General features: G+C 43.1%; 1 protein-coding gene across 13 annotated transcripts in view; it reads right to left on the bottom strand.

Moving 5' to 3' along the window:
* Ask1 (apoptotic signal-regulating kinase 1) overlaps positions 1-19,301 on the bottom strand; it is a 123,393-nt gene that overhangs the window by 35,294 nt on the left and 68,798 nt on the right. For 4 of the 13 annotated variants that reach the window (XM_075695525.1, XM_075695524.1, XM_075695520.1 and 1 more), the window contains 6 exons: positions 13,820-13,951; positions 8,140-8,220; positions 5,542-5,707; positions 2,602-2,664; positions 924-1,002; positions 81-160 (listed from right to left, as the gene is read on the bottom strand). In XM_075695525.1, the coding sequence (XP_075551640.1) occupies positions 81-160; positions 924-1,002; positions 2,602-2,664; positions 5,542-5,707; positions 8,140-8,220; positions 13,820-13,951 (601 nt within the window). The remainder of the gene's footprint in view (positions 1-80; positions 161-923; positions 1,003-2,601; positions 2,665-5,541; positions 5,708-8,139; positions 8,221-13,819; positions 13,952-19,301) is intronic. The other 9 variants (XM_075695522.1, XM_075695521.1, XM_075695523.1 and 6 more) reach the window with 9 other exon arrangements.

The following is a 19,301-nucleotide window of genomic DNA, read 5'->3' as shown; positions in this document are numbered from 1 at the left end:
ACATCTAAGCCACGATTAGAGTATTCATCTGGCAACTGCAGGCCAACTCTGCCACTAAAAATCATTGACACCATACTTACCGCACTCTGGAAAAGGTACAAGGCTACTGCGAGCTGGTTGAGGGCCTTGTGGTCGTGGTTGACTTCTTGCTTCAACTTTCCTGCACGTACGAAAGAGACGTAGGCGTTGGACTGGAAAGGCTGACAGTGTGCCAGTAAAATGGAAGAAATGCACATTTTTGCAGGTGAACAAGACAAAGGGGTTCCCAGAAGGATGGAGGCTTGGTTTGATCAACAGTAGGTGAACAAGGGAAAATTCAGTCTTGAAATTTTCAGCCTAGACCCCTTGTCAATGAAGACAAACTCTACTTGTCAATGAAGACAACTTTTTTTGTTGAAACAAAATCATTTCACTGAAGAGGAATACTATACTGACTGCCCTTCTTCAAGGTATTCAGCTAGAATGCCTCGACAGTGTACAAATCCTGTGGACGTAACAGCATTTCTTGCTAGCTGGGTTGCCACATACTACTGGATAAACAAATAATCAATTAAGACGCTTTCGCGAGGAAAGAAATGGACAGTACGAGCCCTAGACTTACATGAGCGTTTATTCTTGGAGAAAATTCCATGGAAAGAAGCTATACATGCACAACCCTGTTCTGCTATTGCCTTTGTTCTCTTTTGTCCAAAATTTTGACGTTGTTTGATACCAATCTGATTCTATTTTTGTTCTCTCCTGTCCCAAATAATGCTGTATGAACATATCTTTTATCGGTGGAAGTTCCTTTAGAAACAAACATAGCTGTATGTTAAGTGTTCGTCCTGTCCACTTCCCTTGTGAATGCGTCTTTATCACTAGTTTCCCGTTCATAACTGAGGAATAAGCTCACAAGAAAATAACACAAATCGAAGTGTGCTTACCAATAATGTGCTGGAGGCCAGTCTTATTCTGCTCTGGGATGTAGTTCTTGAAGCCATCGATGAGGGCTAGAAGTTGGTCCTGTACATAGCGACACACCTTGGGTTGCCACACAATGCCACATATGACAAAAGCACTCTACAACAATGATTCTGCATGCACGTTCAGCAAGACGTGGCATAAAGAAAAACAAGGTAAAGAAAGGACACAACATAATACAAACAGTTCCCAAACTCGATTCACAGTTCCAAGAGAAGCATATATAGTATAACCCTGTTATAATGTACAGATTTACATGCTAAAGTAGTTAGACATATCAGGTAATTCCGTAGATCGAACCTTGGCTGTAACAAACTTCAACGAACTTTCGCGATGCACATTTTATACACAAATTTTTTTATCTCCTGTGGAGAAAAGAAGCAAGGAAAGAATTCATTCGTTGAAAACCAAACTCTGAGTAACAGGCAGCAATTTGTTTCTCAGGGTCATTGAGAATGGCGTTGTTGAATCTAAGTGCAGCATGCTGTAGACCTAATCTAGTCCACTTTGCTCCGTGTTCACACAGTACAGGCCCAACACATCCACATCCACAATAACAAGCATGCTCAAAAAACATACTATGTTCTACAGCTGCAGTCTCGTGAAAATTGTCACACCCATCAAACACCGATAAATTATGAGCACATACAGCTTGCATTTCGATTGTGCCTTGCAGCTTTAGCATCATTAAAAATGAACTCCAGTGAAGCATAATTGTGATTCCAAATTTGTCTGATAATAATCTTTGCAGAAAAAATCCGAGTGCTGCACCTCAACAACCGGAAAGCTAATTCGGTTGTGTTAATCGAAGTGTTTCGCATACAGTGCAATTGAAAAACACATTGTCTGCCACTCTAGAAGTTTGCTTGATATAATGCATTCCTAATAGCGAAGGCCACTCTGGAAGCCTTGACGCCCTGGGGTAGCGTACAGGGGTTTATTGAATAATCGCTTGCTCTGAAGTTTGCATGCAACGCGACGCCTGTGATAGAAAAGGCACTTCACATCCACCCCCCTGGAAGTAAGTGGCACTGGCTAAAACTCCCAGTGCTAAACCTAGAATGCATGCACACATATACTAAGAAAAATGGACAGGGGGGCAGGTGCCTCCATATCTCAATTGCTAGAGAAAGTGCACTCGTGATGCACAAAGGAGAGGGTTTGGTTGACAGCCTTTTCGTACACTTTCACTTCTGTTTTTCCTTATTTCTACATTTGAATAAAAAGAACAGTTCATTTCCCTGAAGGTCTCTTTGGCTTCTTTGTTTGTTGAATTTATGTAGAAGTAACTAACACAAAAGCCATGCTCCTCGGTGCATCTTATTCTTCCTGCTCAATCTTGGCAGAAGTACTAAAACAAGGTCATACTCTACAAGCGTCCATACTGCTGCCTATAGTGCATAGTGACAGCATTCTAAATACAGTTACGATAGTTCCTTTAGTACTTTTCACACTGAGGTTCAATCTTGGCATCCTAAGGTAAAGAAAGAAACTGTACTACTTTTCTTCAGGCACTCACATGTATACATTGTGGTTGTTACACGCTAGCTGTTTTCTTCCCTAGAATTTTCCCATGGCTCCTAAAGCAACTATTCAAGCTGCCAGCTCAGTTCAAAGCAGGGCAAAAGAGTAGCAGCTTGCCTTTGTAATGACCAAGTCGTCGCCACTGTCCTGCTGCAGCTTGTTCATCCATATGTCACAGATCTGATGGGCAGAAATAGAGAAAAAGGCATGCATGCATTCACTCACCAAATGGCAATGATTCTGTCGACTAAAGCCATAACCACTTTACCTGCTAATAGTTGTTAAAGGGACACAAATGAGAGGCAAACTAATTCATTTAGAATGGTAGATTACTACTCCAAATCTATTCTCTGTACTTTTTTGGCAGAAGAATGGCTGATCATATGGAAGGAATTAGCAAAAAAAGAAAAAAAAGAAGACTCATTATATCACCGCGCCAGACTGTGCGAGTGTCTCGTTATAGTCAATGCAACATCTGCGCGAGTGCGTAGGCTTGCGCATATTACGTTGGAGTATAACAGCGCCTTAAAAAATTTATCTTCCTTTTTTTGGGGCCCAAGCAAGTTTTTCTGAAGAAACTCAGCTTGCCATCCCCCTATTTTATTGTGCCCCTGACAACTACTCAGAAACCAGCTTCCAGCCATTGTCCATCTCTCAGAGACCTGATTTGCGCTCTGGCTGCTCAAGGCAATGTTTAGCTGCGTTGAAAAGAAAGGCTATTTAGAGCATTTAAAGCAGTGGCAACAGAAATCCTCGACTCAAATTAAGTGAAGGCGCTATTTGAGGCTGGAAATGAGAAGGGAGAGATCTCCTTATGCATGGTAAGGGTGTGTCATTCATATTAGAAGGACAAGATGTTCTGAATGAGAATATCTATTGCCAGAGTTATCAAAAAAGCAGTTTTACATGGTGAAACTGACAGTTAACAAGCAGCAGCACAAAGCAGATAGCATTCTTGCAGTGTTCTCTGGTCCCACTACATGCCTATGTATTTTTCCTTTTTTTGCTGTCGACAAGATATTCAGTCGACCCTAGCAAATTTCTATTGTTCTTTTGGTGGGAACTCTGTAAACAAAACAATGACACGGGGCACCATTTGGAAAGTGCTCAATAAGCAGTTCGCTATAGATGTAAGTGAATGCTACAACATAAAGGTAATTTCTTAGATGTGCCTTCCTAGCTTTGAGTACAGGTGGATGAATATAAACTTTTATAAATACAAATTGAATATGAATAGTAAGTATTGAATATCAAGCCAAATATTGAATAGTAAAATGCAGATGCATATATGTATTTACAGCAGGAATGTTTATTTCAGTATAATCAAGTACGACAGCAGTACTGACTAGCACAAGAAAAAGTAAACTATCAAAGACAAAGGGTCAGTTTTAAATGCAAGGTCATTAATTGGCATTAAAAAGCTGCACGCATAACTTCTCGACATTTTGAAAGCCTGATTGCAAACCCACTTTCCCAGAATCAATGCTGCCTGCTTATAAATACCTTTACAAAAACACTAAATAAATGGTTGCGGAAGAAAGATTAAATGTCGTGAAAAAGAAAAAAAAAAGCTATTGACAAACAAAGGAACTGTTGCAAGGAAAGTATCAATGGCTGTAGCATAAAAGATAGAACTGCTACATGATGACATTGCAAAAAAAACACTAAATGAAAGACTACAAGCAAAAATCAGTGGTTGCCATGTAGGCTTCCACTTCAAGACCGTTAACAAATCTTGCATTACTAGTTTAATTTGTGAATTTCTTAGAAAAGTATTGCCATTGTGCAACTTACAATAATTTTCGATACTTTGTTTAGCAGGAAGAGAACAGACTTGTAACAGTCAATTGTCGAGGAATACTTGGTCAGTTTGGATATTTGAAAATGCCGAATAGTTTATTTTCGAATGCGAATACAAATAGTGGGTAATATTAGATTCACATTCTAAACTTCGAATATTTACCCACTCTTACTTTGAGGCATAAACATTGTAATGATCTATAATTGCACTGAATGAAAGCTCTTGCTTACTGTTATTTCGTCATATTCCTTGCGAAGACCTTTCTTGACGGATGCACAAAAGTATTTAACAAGCCTAGCATATTCTGTATGCTGTTCTAGTGAAGCTGTTCTCAGGAAAAAATGATACTGTTAAGAACACACTGGTAGGAAATGCAGCTCTGATACAAAACTTATCTCTGTGAGGTTAAACTAAGCCCTCTGCTAGTGCCACTTGTGTCAACCTCATCATCCCTGTCATGTGCAAGTTCCTTGCTTTGCCTGACAGGTGACTACTAAGTTATAGTCCTTACAATTGACTTTCTTACAATGCTAGCAGCTGTCACTGGTTCTTTCTGCTCTCAACACATCTGTACATACATCTAGGCCACACTACAAAAGTAGCCACGTTACATGACCTGCAATATTTCTTCAGGCTACAACATGGAGGCTCTCTTATATGTTCTTTCATCACTCATAGCAGTATATAGCACTAGCAGTAGTCCTAAGTTCTGGCACAAGCTTATTTCATCTAAAGTGATACTGTTATCACAGAAGAGGATTCTTTATTAGATGGTGTAAGCAGTATGCCTGAAGTAAAAATAATTCCAAAGTCAACCAGTGGGACACAAAAGCAGTTCATACTAAACAAAAAGCGTGCACGCACCTTTTAAACAATGCAACAATACTAAAGTTGAATGAACAAAAAGTGTACACTAACTATATCACACACATTCATCGCTTCAAGCCTGTTTTTGTGAAAAAAAAAGGAAGGAAAGATTATGAAAGGCTACTTCAGCAGAACCACAGTGTCAACATTAACAGTGAAAGCTGATGTTTCCTCACCTGGTTTCCAGCTGTGCATAAGGTAACACAGCAACAAGGTGACTATAGCGACAAATCATAGGAAAGATGTACAAAAAAGTTATTGCAAATGAAAAGTAGGGGAACAGCTATCTCTGTTAATGGTGGCAGAAAAGGCCCGCTCAGAAATGAATTTTTAACATGCAGTTCACTATAGTAGCACTGGTGGAAAGAGTGATGGCGCAGCCCACAAACCGTGCTGCCGTCTTCCTCGAGCACGCGCAGAATGGTCTGCCGTCGCTGCGAGTCCTTCTTGAGGAGGTAGAAGCCGCCCGACTCCTGGTCCACGGACGAGCCGTCCACGGGCGGGCTCAGTAGGCCGGAGCTGCAGCGTCGCATGCCGCCCTCCGACGTTTCAGAGCTGCGCCCCAGCCAGCCAACATGGCTTTATCCACATTAGCTCAAGAATGCTCACATCCCCTTGTCGAGACTCATTTTTCTCCAGAGAGAGCTTTAATTTTGTGCCCACGTTAGTCAAACAGAGGCAGAGGAAAGAGACAAGACTGGTCTAGGCATCCAGGCTTTACTTTATCACTGGTTCTTTTGCAACGTCTCTTTCATTTTGCAGTACCCCCCTCCAGAGAACCTTTAGGGACATTTCACTTTGCGGAGTTTGCAGCTATAGCTTTATAGTATAGCATGCTTTGAGTAATTTTCTTAACGATCTCAAGGAGCATCCGCTTACTGCAGCTTATAACGTGCTCTTAAGCACTGGGCTTCATGATAGGTCAGATAAGATCAGGTCAAATGCAAAGGACAGAGTGTGAGAGCCCTCTATTGCACATAAAAAACAACGAGAGCACACAGTACACATCTTACCTTAGTGGACATCTGAAAGCTATGTGCATTCGTGCTGTGTAGCATGCTACGCAGTTCCACTGGCATCCTACCCAGCGGAACTGGTAACTCGCAATTATGCATACTATATGGGAGCAACACATTTGTGCCTTACAACTGCAATCAGTACTGGAATGCCATACTTCAGGTACACCTGTTCTCTTGATAGCGTGTCTGTTCCATCACTACTCTACAAGATTCAAGAGTGCAGTAATGAGATGGCTTTAGTCAATATGCATACATTTCATCAATGTAGTTTTTGTGAAATAGAAGAACGGTACAGCCAATAGAATCAACAGTGGCGACTAATTGCGTTACTGCCCTCAAGCAAGTCGCATTGGCCTCTTATTGCTTTCTGGCCATTTGTCGTTCCCATCTGTTGGCATTGCAAAAGCATTTAGTGGTGATGTGAATCCTTTAATACTACACACTGCCTTGCCAAGAAGTGTCACACAACAGGGTTTTTATGTACGTTTTGGTTTGAACATATCGACACCAGTTGTCAACAGCAGCGCTACAGTTTGCAGTCCCATTCCATACCCGCTGAATCAGTAATGCTAGCATGTTTTGCACCAGCTCATCATCATTAACATCAGCCGGGCTACGCCCACTGCAGGGCAAAGGCCTCTCCCATACTTCTCCCACTACCCCGGTCATGTGCTAATTGTGGCCGTGTTGTCTCTGCAAACTTCTTAATCTCATCCACCCACCTAACTTTCTGCTACCTCCTGCTACGCTTCCCTTCTCTCGGAATCCAGTCCATAATCCTTAATGACCATCGGTTATGTTCCCTTCTCATTACATGCCCTGCCCATGCCCATTTTTTTTTTCTTGATTTCAACTAAGATGTCATTAACTCGCGTTTGTTCCTTCACCCAATCTGCTCTCTTCTTATCCCCCTTAACGTTACACCCATCATTTTTCTTTCCATAGCTCGTTGCATCGTACTCAATTGAAGTAGAACCCTTTTTGTAAGCCTCCAGGTTTCTGCCCCGTAGGTGAGTACTGGTAAGACACAGCTGTCATACACTTTTCTCTAAAGCTCTCTAATTCCACATGCCCAGCCATTACAATAAGGAAGTCAATCAGTTGGCTAATTAAAATCTAGACCAATTTGCTCTGGCTCTGCACACAGTGCAGTTCCACATGAGCTGATGACTAATCTAAAGCAGAGAACCATTGTTAGCAACCCAAACGAACTACACTGTCCTACACTGACAAAGCACATGCCAAGCCCAATAAAGCAACCTGACAGATACAAAGCACTACGGACAAGCATAATAGATATGCTTGCAGGACATACACTTGCGTCTTGAAGTTAATAAAGCGCTTGACAGAATTTAACATTTAAGAGAAAAAGACACTGCTGACTGCCACTGCAACAAGGCACAACACTTCATGAGACAACACTTGGCCTCTGAAGCAGACAAAAAGTGTTTTACGCATGGGGTCTCAAACACTAACAGGCAAACAACTGTACGCAGAGGTGACCACAGTCACACAAAGTAAAACTTTTAAGTGTACTACTGGACAAGTATGTCACATTGTATTTTGCTCATAGAAAAGTTCTTTGGCCTGCTTGATCAAAAAAAGAAAAAAAGGAAGGGCAGATCTGTCTTGAACTACATGGGTACTAAACGACAACTGACTGACAGAACATTGCCCAAGAGCACAGATAAAACCAGCACTAAAAGAATTTCTAATCCTCCATCTTGGGCTTACTTACACATACCAATTTGGCACATCAGTGTTCACTTATTACACCTAAAACAACGCTCAGAACTGTTTTCAACTGCAAAGCAGCTTGGGTTAGCACCTGGAACTTTCTTGACCAAGCCTCAAAGGTCCTCCGTCCTAATTACAGATAAGAACAGCAGCAGCACCAGCAACTCAATTATTTCTTGGATACTTTTGTCACAAAGAAAGAACAAAAAATGTTTGCAAGAACTACGTTACCCGAAGGAAAATGTTGAGGGTGACCGTGGGATCGCGTCCGTCGGACTTGTGGCCGTTGCGGAGCTAAGAAGAAAGGATGTCCTAGATTCAGGAGGGGCAGAGGCCAGCATTTTTTTTTTTTTGACCATGGAACATTAGAAAAAAAGTTCCAAGAAAGCAGAGAGAAACAAACAGGACATACAGGCACCGAAGGCACGGTGCGGTCAAGAGAAACGATAGCGGGAGGAAAAAAAGGAAAAGAAGAGGCAAGACAAACAAAGAAAAAAAACGAAAAACAGCAGTGTTAGGGGAATCCGCATGCAAAAAAACACCAGCCCCATGCCCACAAAGTACTGCCACACCAGTTAGAGCCACCTAGAAGCCCACTACATTGCACACTTTATTATGCGGAATCTACAGGGTGCAGTGGCCAGAGCTCAGCTACCGGCACAGAGAGAAACTTAGGCCAATACTGATTTCAGACACTTTCTTTCTTTTCTGTCAAGCAGAACGATGCAATGTTTAGGCTCCTCATGCATGTGCTACCAATGATGTATTACTGTCACGTGGAGCCATAGCTAGCAGCAAAATCTCATGATTGTTGTCTTTAAGGAGCCTCTAAACCATCTCTAATATTTTGAATGCATTTTAAATTATTATAAGAATACATCTTCAATTCAAGAAAGGGGACAGCGCTCAGCCAGATTGTTGAAGATTATGTAGGAAAGGAGTCTAGGTTAGGGGATTGTCGGGTAAAGAGCATCTTCGTCTTGGTATTTGTTCTTCTGGCCTGTGCAAACCCTTGTAATTCTTGGTAGAAGCATGTTCAATTCAGTTGCTCTCGCATAGGCTAGTCGAACTCTCTTACACCACACGAAACAGGTAACTTTGACTACCGTATGTCGTAATGGCTTCCTGTGCTTCAAGGTTAGATTGTATTAGATTTGCTAGAGTTGTCCTGTCATCGCGTAGTAAGTGTGGGACATCAGATCTTCCTTGTGAGAAAGCTGCACTGCTCCAATAAGGCGTAAATCTGCTCTGCATGACTCATGACAATGTCCGCATCGGGTACAAGTGTCGACAGTCATTGCTTGTCATTCTTGATGCCACTGGTCAAGCACGTGCAGTATGTATGCAGCATTGGCCATGACTTCGTTTAATTAAGGAAACCTCTTTTGGGCAAGTAACAGCCTAACAGTCTGTTAGCTTTAATTTTGCTGCGAAGCTTTCATTTTGGGGCGAAAATAATGTGTCAGTGCTCTACAGGATGAGCCTTCAGCCCACAGATTTATGCAGAAATTTTTGTCAGCCAGGTTTGATGGTTAACTGGAGCATAGGGCAGTGCACATATAATCAAGCCGACACACTTGTGTGGCGATCACATGTGGAACTGCATTTCCCATGTCCATGCCAGCGTGACTTAGTGTCCAGAGGATTTCGACATTCGTTTTATTGTCTTGTACTTCAACTTTTTTCTGGAGCCTTTCGCCACAACATCTCCAGCTGTTGGGGGCCATTAGTTTGGCCTCCGCTTTGCAAGAGTACTCCCATGGGGATCCGTTAGTTATTTGGTACCATCTGCTCTGTAATGTCTCCCAGGCCAACAGGAATGGTGCTGACCACTTCCCACATGGCCAACATTTCTGCGGGAAATGTTGCACCCCCCCAAAAATTGACAAGTACGACAGCCATTGCGTTGGGATGCAGACATGACATTTCAAATAAGCACGTGCGCTGTGTACAGAATACTGCGACAATCATCTGTGGTGAACGTGGCAGCGGTGTGTGCCACTGGAAGGCCCCAAATTTAGGAAACAATCCCGTGCCCCTTTTTGGGCTTTCCCGTTCCCTTCTTCATACACTGTGATGTCAGCAGGGCACTGTGCGTGCTGTCACGAGGGTGAAAGTTGTCAGTTGGTCGACTGATGAACGATTATAGCGCCAACGTGACAAGAGCTGGCTGTGTGTTCCAAGAAGTAAGAAGAGGCCGCCCACTGTGCTGCATTGGTCTGTATGTAAAGCTTTCCATTCAGTCCGCATTATGGGGAGAGTGATTAGGGAGGGACAATGAAGAATCCTTTGTTTTTTTTTTTCTGGTGTGTTAACGTGACAAGTAGCTTCTGCTATACAGCACAGAGTTGGTGAAAAAATAAGGGGAGTAGACGAGAGCACTTGTGGAAGAGTGTAGCAAAGGCAAACGAGATGCTGGAGTGGCCACGTAGTTGCTCATTAAACTCCCGTAACTTGGCTATTACGATATCATTTCAAAAAAAATTTCTTGCGGCTGTATATTAATTGTATATGTTGGTACACAGGTGCGACTATGTAACTTTCAAGAAATTCTTGCAGCTGTATGTAAATTGTAGATTGGTGTCCCGCTACCACTATGTAACTAATCTTTGAGCTCAGAGTGGTTTAGGGGCCCCTTAACTATGACACTGCAGAAGTACAACTGTGATGCGACACATAAAGCATCGTGGGTGTTCCACTTACGTAAGCCAGCACAGCCATTTTCACAAACCAAATGCTCAGCAAATAAGGGAGGCAGATGTCCAACGCCACATCAGCTAAACCAGTAGACTGCTCATGCTAGAATCTTGCACATTAAAATCTCGCAGTTCATTCTGCTTAATACCATGTTTGGGTGCCACACCTACTTGTCAATCAGAATGAATCAGAAGTACGTACTCACTGTTTGTGGTGATGCCAGGTAAAGGAATACGGATTTACGCAACAGAGGAACAGTTGTGCGGACAGTCCTGACACACAATGTGTCTCACTCCTACCATGAAAGTCCACGCAACTGTTCCTTCCACATAAAAATAATTGCTTTTTGGCACCCCGCACATTGCTACAGACAATTTGAAGTTGTGGTTTGTTCTAAACAAAACAGGTAAGTAGTGGGCCCAAGCATGTCATCTATGCATGAAATTTTAGTTGTACCAGGGCTAATAGAAGATCCCACCTCTGCAGTGACGCTGGTGCCAGTAATAGGGACGGAAGAACTTACTAGTACTTCATGATCGGGGCCACAATATCCAGACAGACCGCACAATCAAATGTTTGTTTGTCAAGGGACACATTTAAACACGCCTATTTCCCCCACACATTCTGGGACACTACAGTATCACATGCAAAATGAAAGCCCCTTCTATGAACCATACATTCGATCAAATGTTGCTGTACTCTGTTGTTGTCCAAAAGGCAACAGTGCCCTCAATTCCTCGCATGACTTTATCCTCCACGCTGCTTCGTCTCTGCCACGATTGTGCCAATCAAGTTCAACATGGGTTTAGAAATAAGAGTTGAGGCAGACACTAACTTCCAGTATCGAAGCTCCGGCAAAGACTACATCTGCACGTGCTGAAGCTGGTGAAATTGGTCTATCGCAAAAGTCATATCTCGAAGTATGTAGGGAAAAAAATTATCATACACTAGCACAAGAACAAAGGGTTTCATCTTGAGCAGCTACCAAAACTTCCAAAAAACAAAGTGTACATTTACCTTTCTAGAAGAGTATAACACTTGAGCCCTGTGCTTCGCTCAATGACCCCTTTGCAACTTCCATGCCCCAAGCTTCTTATCTACAGCTGATCAACACAACCAAAGTAAATCTGGTAGTGGGTAATTTCAGATGCATCACAATGCCCTTTTTCAGCAGAAAATTTATCATAAGCAAATTTATATTACAAAGTTAAAAAGAAACAGATCTCTGCTATTGGTGCAAAAGGCACAGTGCAACTAACAAGAACCTTGTATGTATTCCGTAATGGCTACACCGCAATACAGCTGGGTTATTCATTGAAGCATATAGTACAGTGTATTGTGGCAAAGGAAGTAGTAAGTATAAACAAGGGGTCATTATTTAGCATACTCTGGCGGTGCCTCCAAGACACCAAAGTGGCAACAGGAACACCAAAGCTGGAAGCCGTGCTAGTTTGTGGGCAGGGGACTCTCTGAGGCCTCTGTGTGCATTGGGAGTGCACAAAATCAGCTGTCCACGATAGCTGCACACGGAGGCTGCTGTCCGCAATAGTAGATCTTGTATACTAACACTTCCCGGCATGCGCCAGCCTCGGTGGGCCCAACCCACAAACTGCCCTGGTGCCTGTTTTGACCCTCTTGGAGGTCCTGGGATCCTGCGTCACTAACCCGCGAACTGTCCTGGTTCCTGTTTTCCCTTGTTCACTCATTTTGATTCTCATTTGATGGTTCTCATTTTGATCCTCCCCACTGCCCCTTGGGTGACCTGGAGATCCTCTGCCACCCACTTTATTGTTGTAATCTCATGTGCTTTCCTGAGGCCCCCATTTGCTTGTATTTTCATTTTCGCATTATCAATGATCCTACTTTAATACATCTCTGTATTGAAGTGAAGCTTGCTAACGCAGATCCACCATTAGAGAACACATACGAGACCCTTGCCATGCAACTGTCTCCGCACACAATCAGCTCCGCACACAACCAGCTCTAAACACGCAGTAGTGTCATGCCTGTAGCACACGCCCCCCAGACTCTCCATGATCTAGCCTATTGCAGCTTTATTAAGTTCAATGACAACCTCGTCAGCTTGCACAAGACATCGACTTAAGACACTACGGTAACGAGAGCATGCACTTTGCTTCATCAAGCACAACCTCACTCGAACACCCAGTTTAAAACATCATGCTGTTGCTGCTGGCTTGGCAGAGTGAATATCCCTCTGTAGTAGGTTCCAATGAAGGAAGGAAAAGTGAAGTGGTGCAATTGCGGGTGCGTTGTGAAAGGTGTGGCAGATGTCATCCCATGTATAATTTTAGGCTTAAATACATGGGACAAATAACTCGCTGCATAAGCTCAGTGGCTACGGCACTGCAGTGCTGAGCTTGAAATCAAGGGCTTAATCCTGGCTGCAATGCCCATGGCGGCCGCATTACAATGGGGATGAAATGCAAAAAAACACTTGTGTATTAAGATTTAGGTGCATGTTGAAGAACTCCAGGTGCTTAAAATTAATCCCCAGTCCCCCACTGTGGTAAGTCATTCCCTAAAGGAAAATATTATGCTAAGCTAGATTGAAAGATTAGGTTTTGGTATTAATGAATTTGTCATTCATAGCAAGAACAGAGCTTTTGTAAGCAACAAATTGACAAAAAGAAAAACTGGAGTGGTACCACCTGGTTTGGGCTAAGGTACCTCTCATGTGATGTCAGCACTAGCTGATTCACAAGGAGCAACAGAGAGAGCGGTCACGTGGTGATTACTGTGTCAAAATGTCCATATTTAAGTGGGTGATTCAAATTGAAGAGCAGCAGCGGGACTTTCCGCAGTAATTTTCTAAGCAACGAAGTCATCTTTTGGCCCACAAGGAATCATGATAGACTTCTAGTCAAATAATCTATCAATCTAGCTTGGCTTAATATTTTTTTTCTTTAGTGACCCTTTAAACTATTTGGTGTGGCATTACGAAGAGTGATGCAAGGGACTCCTCCCGAAAATTCTTTTTTTCGTTCCTCCATGCAGGTTGTCTTGGTGACCCAAAAGTGAGGAAGTGCCGACTCTGGAAAGCAGTGGCCACCAGTCACCTCAAGCAACAACAAAGACGGCAGCAACAACAAAGCACCACCGCACCAGCCTAGCACAAACAGCCTCCGCTGCGCACACAACCATGCTCCCTGCCAACACCGCATCATGCACTGGACACAGCACACCGCTGCTTTACCTCTGGGACAGGTCAAATCGCTCGGGTCGGGGAATCCTTGGGAGCACCCGCTTTGCCTGGCCTAAGGTGGTCGGGCTAGCCTCGCAGGAGCTGTAGCCTTTGTCCGAGTTTAACTCGAGTAGTTCCTCATCTCTAAAAAGGCGGCAAGAGACGGAGGACCCCAGCCCAGCCCAGAGGCTTTTCTTGTTTGTTTGTTTGTTCACTGGTGCACTACTCAAACACTCTTTTATGCCTATGAACTTACTGCTTAATCAGCAACAGGATTTTCAAAGAAGGTGAGCGAAGCTACTCACTGACAAAATACACGGACACTCCTCCCAAAGAAATGTTGGGCTGCGCTGTTGACATATATAACTAAACCGCTCTTGCCAGTGAGTCAAGTGGGTTAAAGGCAAGTGCTGAAACAGGTTTTCCAGTAGTGTTAAATAGGATTGCTTAGTATCATCTAACATTACTTTTCTTTTTGACATATCAAGACTGAGGCTGTGTAAAATACTGAAGCCTCACCTTTCAACATTCTGGGCCATTGTGGACAGAAACACAAACTGGTCGTTAAACTATAAATGTGGCACGAAAAGGTAGCATGAACAAACACTTGCACGAGTGCTACTTCTGAGACTAAAGTCTAGCTGCATTACAAACTTATGCAGCAGGCATTTAAAAGGGAAACAGCAGCTTCTAGTGCTAGCCTAAGATGACTGAAAAGTGCAGCATGGCATTCACAAATTCAAGGGACCCAAACCTGAAATTCTAGACCAGCTTGCAATGACAGAGTATGTCCTTTAAAAATTACAGCCAAATTTCTTTGGTGGGAGGAGGCAATCATCTAATAAAAATGAAAGCAAAACTTTTCTTATTAAATTTTGCATTATATTGTGGCAACAAAGGTGTTAACATGGTATCAGAGATTTCACAATATTTCTGTTTAATCAGGCTGCAGCTATGCAGAAATGTTCCAGAAAAATTGCAAAGTTGATTTTTTATCTATACTGACCGCAATACAGTCGAGTCTCGTTAATTCAAACACCGCTTAATACGAACTTCCAGTTTATTCAAACTGATGCCGTGGTCCTACAAAGTTATGTGTATTCTAATGGGCGTTTTAGGAATTTGAACGCGCTCCGACAATGTTTTCAGAGGCCTGCCAAATCACGCGGTGGTGCCTCCAACCAGCATTGCTCTGACGCCATCATAGAAGAAAGGCTTAGGAGAAACCCCTCAACGCTGCATGCAAAAAAAAAAAAAAAAATCACAGAAAGAAATGTGATGGCAATTTCACCCTCTCTCAAATGGCAAGGTTGCCTTTTCTGCGTCGCGCCGTAATGCCCCTGCCAACGTGCGCCCCGGGAGGGATTGGTCCTGGGCTAATTTTTCGTGGCTTGCCGCGACTCAAGCAAGCCGCGAGTGGGGGAGACCAATAAGTGGCCCCTACAGTGACGTACATGCAGGAAACTGGTTATCATGCGGACCCGCCCAACCGCTTTTTTCCCATTATCGTCTGCTAGCGTCAGCTCTTGCTCGTGCTAGTTTTTGTTAGCTTGATTGGTCTCGTTCGCGCTTGTTTTTTACAATGACGCATCTAAACCAAGACGTCCCAATAGAAAGGCTGTTAGAGACAGTGCACCATATCTGATGCTGTACAACATGACAGACCCTGAATACAAGAACGCAAAGACGACACCCAGTACCTCATTCTATTTGTCTTTTGAATGCGGCAACACTGAGCACACCAACACAAATCATGATCAGCGGCAATGACATCGTCATCTTGATAAGACATGACTCGCATTAAGAACGTAGGACGAAGAAGGTAAACACTGCGCCGATCTGTCAGTAGACGAAAGAAAATATACACGAAGACGCAGAGGGAAGCAGCAGTAGAGGCCCAGTCCTGGCCTCGGTAACTCTGCTGCTTCGATGACAGAGGTAATTAGCGCCATCCAGCAAGCAAGCGGGGAAGCAAATACGCTTCCCTCCCACCCTTCCTCGCAACTATGCTTCTCTTGCCCTCCCTCTCAACTCCCTTGCAACTCCCTCCTCTGCGACGGTCCCCGCACACGCCTGCCTCCGTGCTAGCCCAGCGCCTGCTTAGCCCGCTCCTTAAAGTTTCGTTTTCTGCCATTATCAAGAAGCAAGCATTGGCTGGCATGGGCAGTTTCGTGGTCCTCGCTCGTTGTGTGCTTGTGCGCCGCGATATTTCACGACTTGCACCGTTCGTGCATCGTACTATCGTGCAGGAATACTTCAAAAACAAGTCCTTCTATTAATTAGAACAAATTTTCGGGCCCCTTCGAGTTCGAATTATCGAGATTCAACTGTAGTATAATTTTCCCTAACAAAGAAACAATTACGAAGACTCCAATAAGTTGCCGTCAAATTTCCTGTCATGGCAGAGCTGGTAGGAAAACTTAAAGGTGGCCACACTAGCCCTATTTTGTCTTTGTGTCATTCATAACTTTAGCACTGCCAGTCCATAGTGGCACACACCCATTTGCTATTCTGGAAATGTAATCTATCAATCCAGGTTAACTTAATGTCTTTAGCATCTTCTCAGTGTTCTTTTAATTAAGCAAGTTGGCATCCTTTCGCCTGAGCAGCATTTTGTGTTTAAGGCATGTGGTTTCTAATTTAGAAGAAACACCTCAAATGTGCAGACATGGCCAGGCCGTATCAAGCTGTTGATGCAGCCAGATCTTAAAGCTAGAAAGTTTCGTGTGAACATGTGCAACTTAGGACCAGTTACTATTATTATCAGAACAACCTTTCTGTGTTGAACATGCGCACCATTTTAATAGTCGGCCATATTAACACCTGTTATATCCTCAAACCTGCATTTACAAGCTATCCTACTATCCTATGGAAGTCGGCGCAGCACTAAAGATCGTAGTGCTGCATTTGCCAATCCTCAACGCAATTAAAGTGTGTTCCGATTAGGCTTAACAATAGTCAAAAACTCCCATTACAGAATTTGACAGAGTCTCATAAGGCCAACAGACAATGAAACCAAGGAAAGCGTATATGGACTGAACTTCTTAAGCTTAGTTAATATATTAAGCAAGTAGTAAATGTAGAGTACGGCACATTTATAATTGTCCACATAATCTGAATGAAAGCAACATTACTCAATTTAATTAATTATAATCTGGGGTTTTACACGCCAAAACCCCAATATGATTATGAGGCACACTATAGTGGGGGACTCCGGATTAGTTTTCACCACCTGGGGTTCTTTAAGATGACCTAAATCAAACGAGCAAACGAGCATTTTTGTATTTCAACCCCATCAAAATGTGGCTGCCATGTCCAGGACAATGAGGTAAAAGTGAAAGAAGAAATAACTTGACATCAGAGGGAGCCAGAGGGAGCACAGGCTCCACATGACACATGCAACACTCTACTGATTTACATAGCTGAGGTGGCAGTAGTACCACCATTCACTTTCTTTGGAAATTATGCACTAATGAAATGTAAGGAAGTTGGGGCTACAAATTGTTGTTTCTGCTTCCATCATTTCACGCGATGGCAGCATCACATAAGCTTGTGTGCTTAGTTGGGAGCCATCAGACACATGGCGATCAGACACATAGCGGTGTAAGGTTGCAGTCTTAAGTTATTACCTCTAAGAGGTGTTCATACTTTCTTATTAATGTTGTTTGTCCATGACAGTTCAAGCATGTGTGAGCTAGCCTTGAAACTATTGGCCAGTGTTGCTCACAGCAATGTGGAACCTCCATTAAAACTACATGAGACCGAATGCACCATGAGGTGGCTGCAGGTTTGGCTCCTACTAGAACCGAGTTATTCCCTATTAACAGTTTCATTTCTGATCACTGATGAGAATCTGACAATAAATGCAACATTAGCTTGCCCTGCAATTGCTAGACACTTCAACTAAACGAAAGTTGATTTTCACAATGCTTCCCAAGGTACCAGTGTCTGTTGGCTTTATGTGGCAGTTACCAGACTAAATATACTGAATTCTCCAACTTTGACATGATTACAGTGGAACCTTGCTAGTACTTACCTGCCTAGTGACAAGGCCAACCAATGCCCATGTGCTACTTCTCTAAAAATACCCACGTATGCTCCAAAATATGTTTGCACTGTTTGGGGCTTATCTTGTCCCAAAACAATATTGTCATCCATATTGTCTGCCTCTCCTTTCATTATTGCTGCACACCCAACACAGTGGAACCTCGTTCATACGTATTGGAAAAAAGAATGCACGAAAAAAGAAAACATACCAACTGTGAAAACATATGATCCAAAGTTACTAAAAATTTGACACATTGGGCTGTCGTTGACATCTAGACAGTGTGAAGTATTGTGCAAATCGCTGCAGCACAAGATGTTGACATGTGTCAAGCTGATGGGGCGGGCCCCACGTGGCCTGAGATGCTTGTTGTCGGCTTTGTGGATTTGGCAAGCATACATTTGCGCCCCTCGAATTCTGGAATTCCGCCTTAGTCAGCAGCTTCTTCGAGTGGGAAATTTAGGCGGGAAGTTTTGACGTGCCTACATGGCGAGAAATGTAGCAGTACGAGGTGCCTACGCGCATCCAGCTGGTGAGGCCCATGCGATCCAAGACAACGTGCGATCCGAGATACACGTTGTCGCAAACACCGGTTTTAGCATTTGTTTCTATTTAAACTAAGAATATTGGGGGCGATCTTGTGCTGAATTTTGTGATGATTTCGTGTGGCTAGGGAAATTTCCCCTGTAAGGCACACTTAGCCACTAAATGTCTACACTTTGCGGGAAAGCCAGCTTCTCAATAGCAAGGGGCACGGGTTTGCAAACAGCGAGGGTGCACTTCTTTTCTTTTTTTTTTTTTTTTTTTGCAGTGCCATTCCCAATTCTGAGTTTGTTGCTTGACGGCAAGTGCAATGAGTGACGACTGGCACAGGGTCAAATGTCTCAGAGTTTATGGGCACTTGATGCGATATAATAAGGCACAGGCTAGCGAGGACAGCTAGAGGGAATTACTAAATTTTCCAAGATGACATGAGTCAAATACGCAATGCTTTAGTGTACCAACTTACTAGTCTAGTTTTTTAACATTGACAATGCAATTGCAACGCTCTAACCTAAAAACTTAACCTAACTTGCTAATAAATACATGTGAATATCAATAATTGAAGCTAAGTATTCACATTTGATTCGTATTAAAAAATTTTGATATTCGCACACCGCTAGTTATTCCTTATGAAAAGTGTGCAGTAGGCTCCCAAAGGCACTACGTCACATGTTGTGTGAAAGAGACAGTTGAAAATGATTATCACAATAGGTTTGACAGCGATAGCTGTCAATGTGGCGTGCAACGACCCGTGAGATTTGCTGGCACCAGAATAGGAAACCGAGTGCGCACTGGCATTTCCACGCGAGAGGAGCATGCGAGTATTGTGGGGAAGCTGATGCAGCAGGCAGCTATTGTTTCGCAATCAGACGCACCTTATGCCTTTTCTTGTTTGCACGGGACCTA

The sequence above is a fragment of the Dermacentor variabilis genome, chromosome 6 (genome assembly GCF_050947875.1).
Source record: "Dermacentor variabilis isolate Ectoservices chromosome 6, ASM5094787v1, whole genome shotgun sequence".
In the NCBI taxonomy this organism is placed as follows: Eukaryota; Metazoa; Arthropoda; class Arachnida; order Ixodida; family Ixodidae; genus Dermacentor; species Dermacentor variabilis.
Note: the sequence above shows the minus strand (reverse complement) of the source record. Positions and strands in the feature narration are given on the sequence as shown.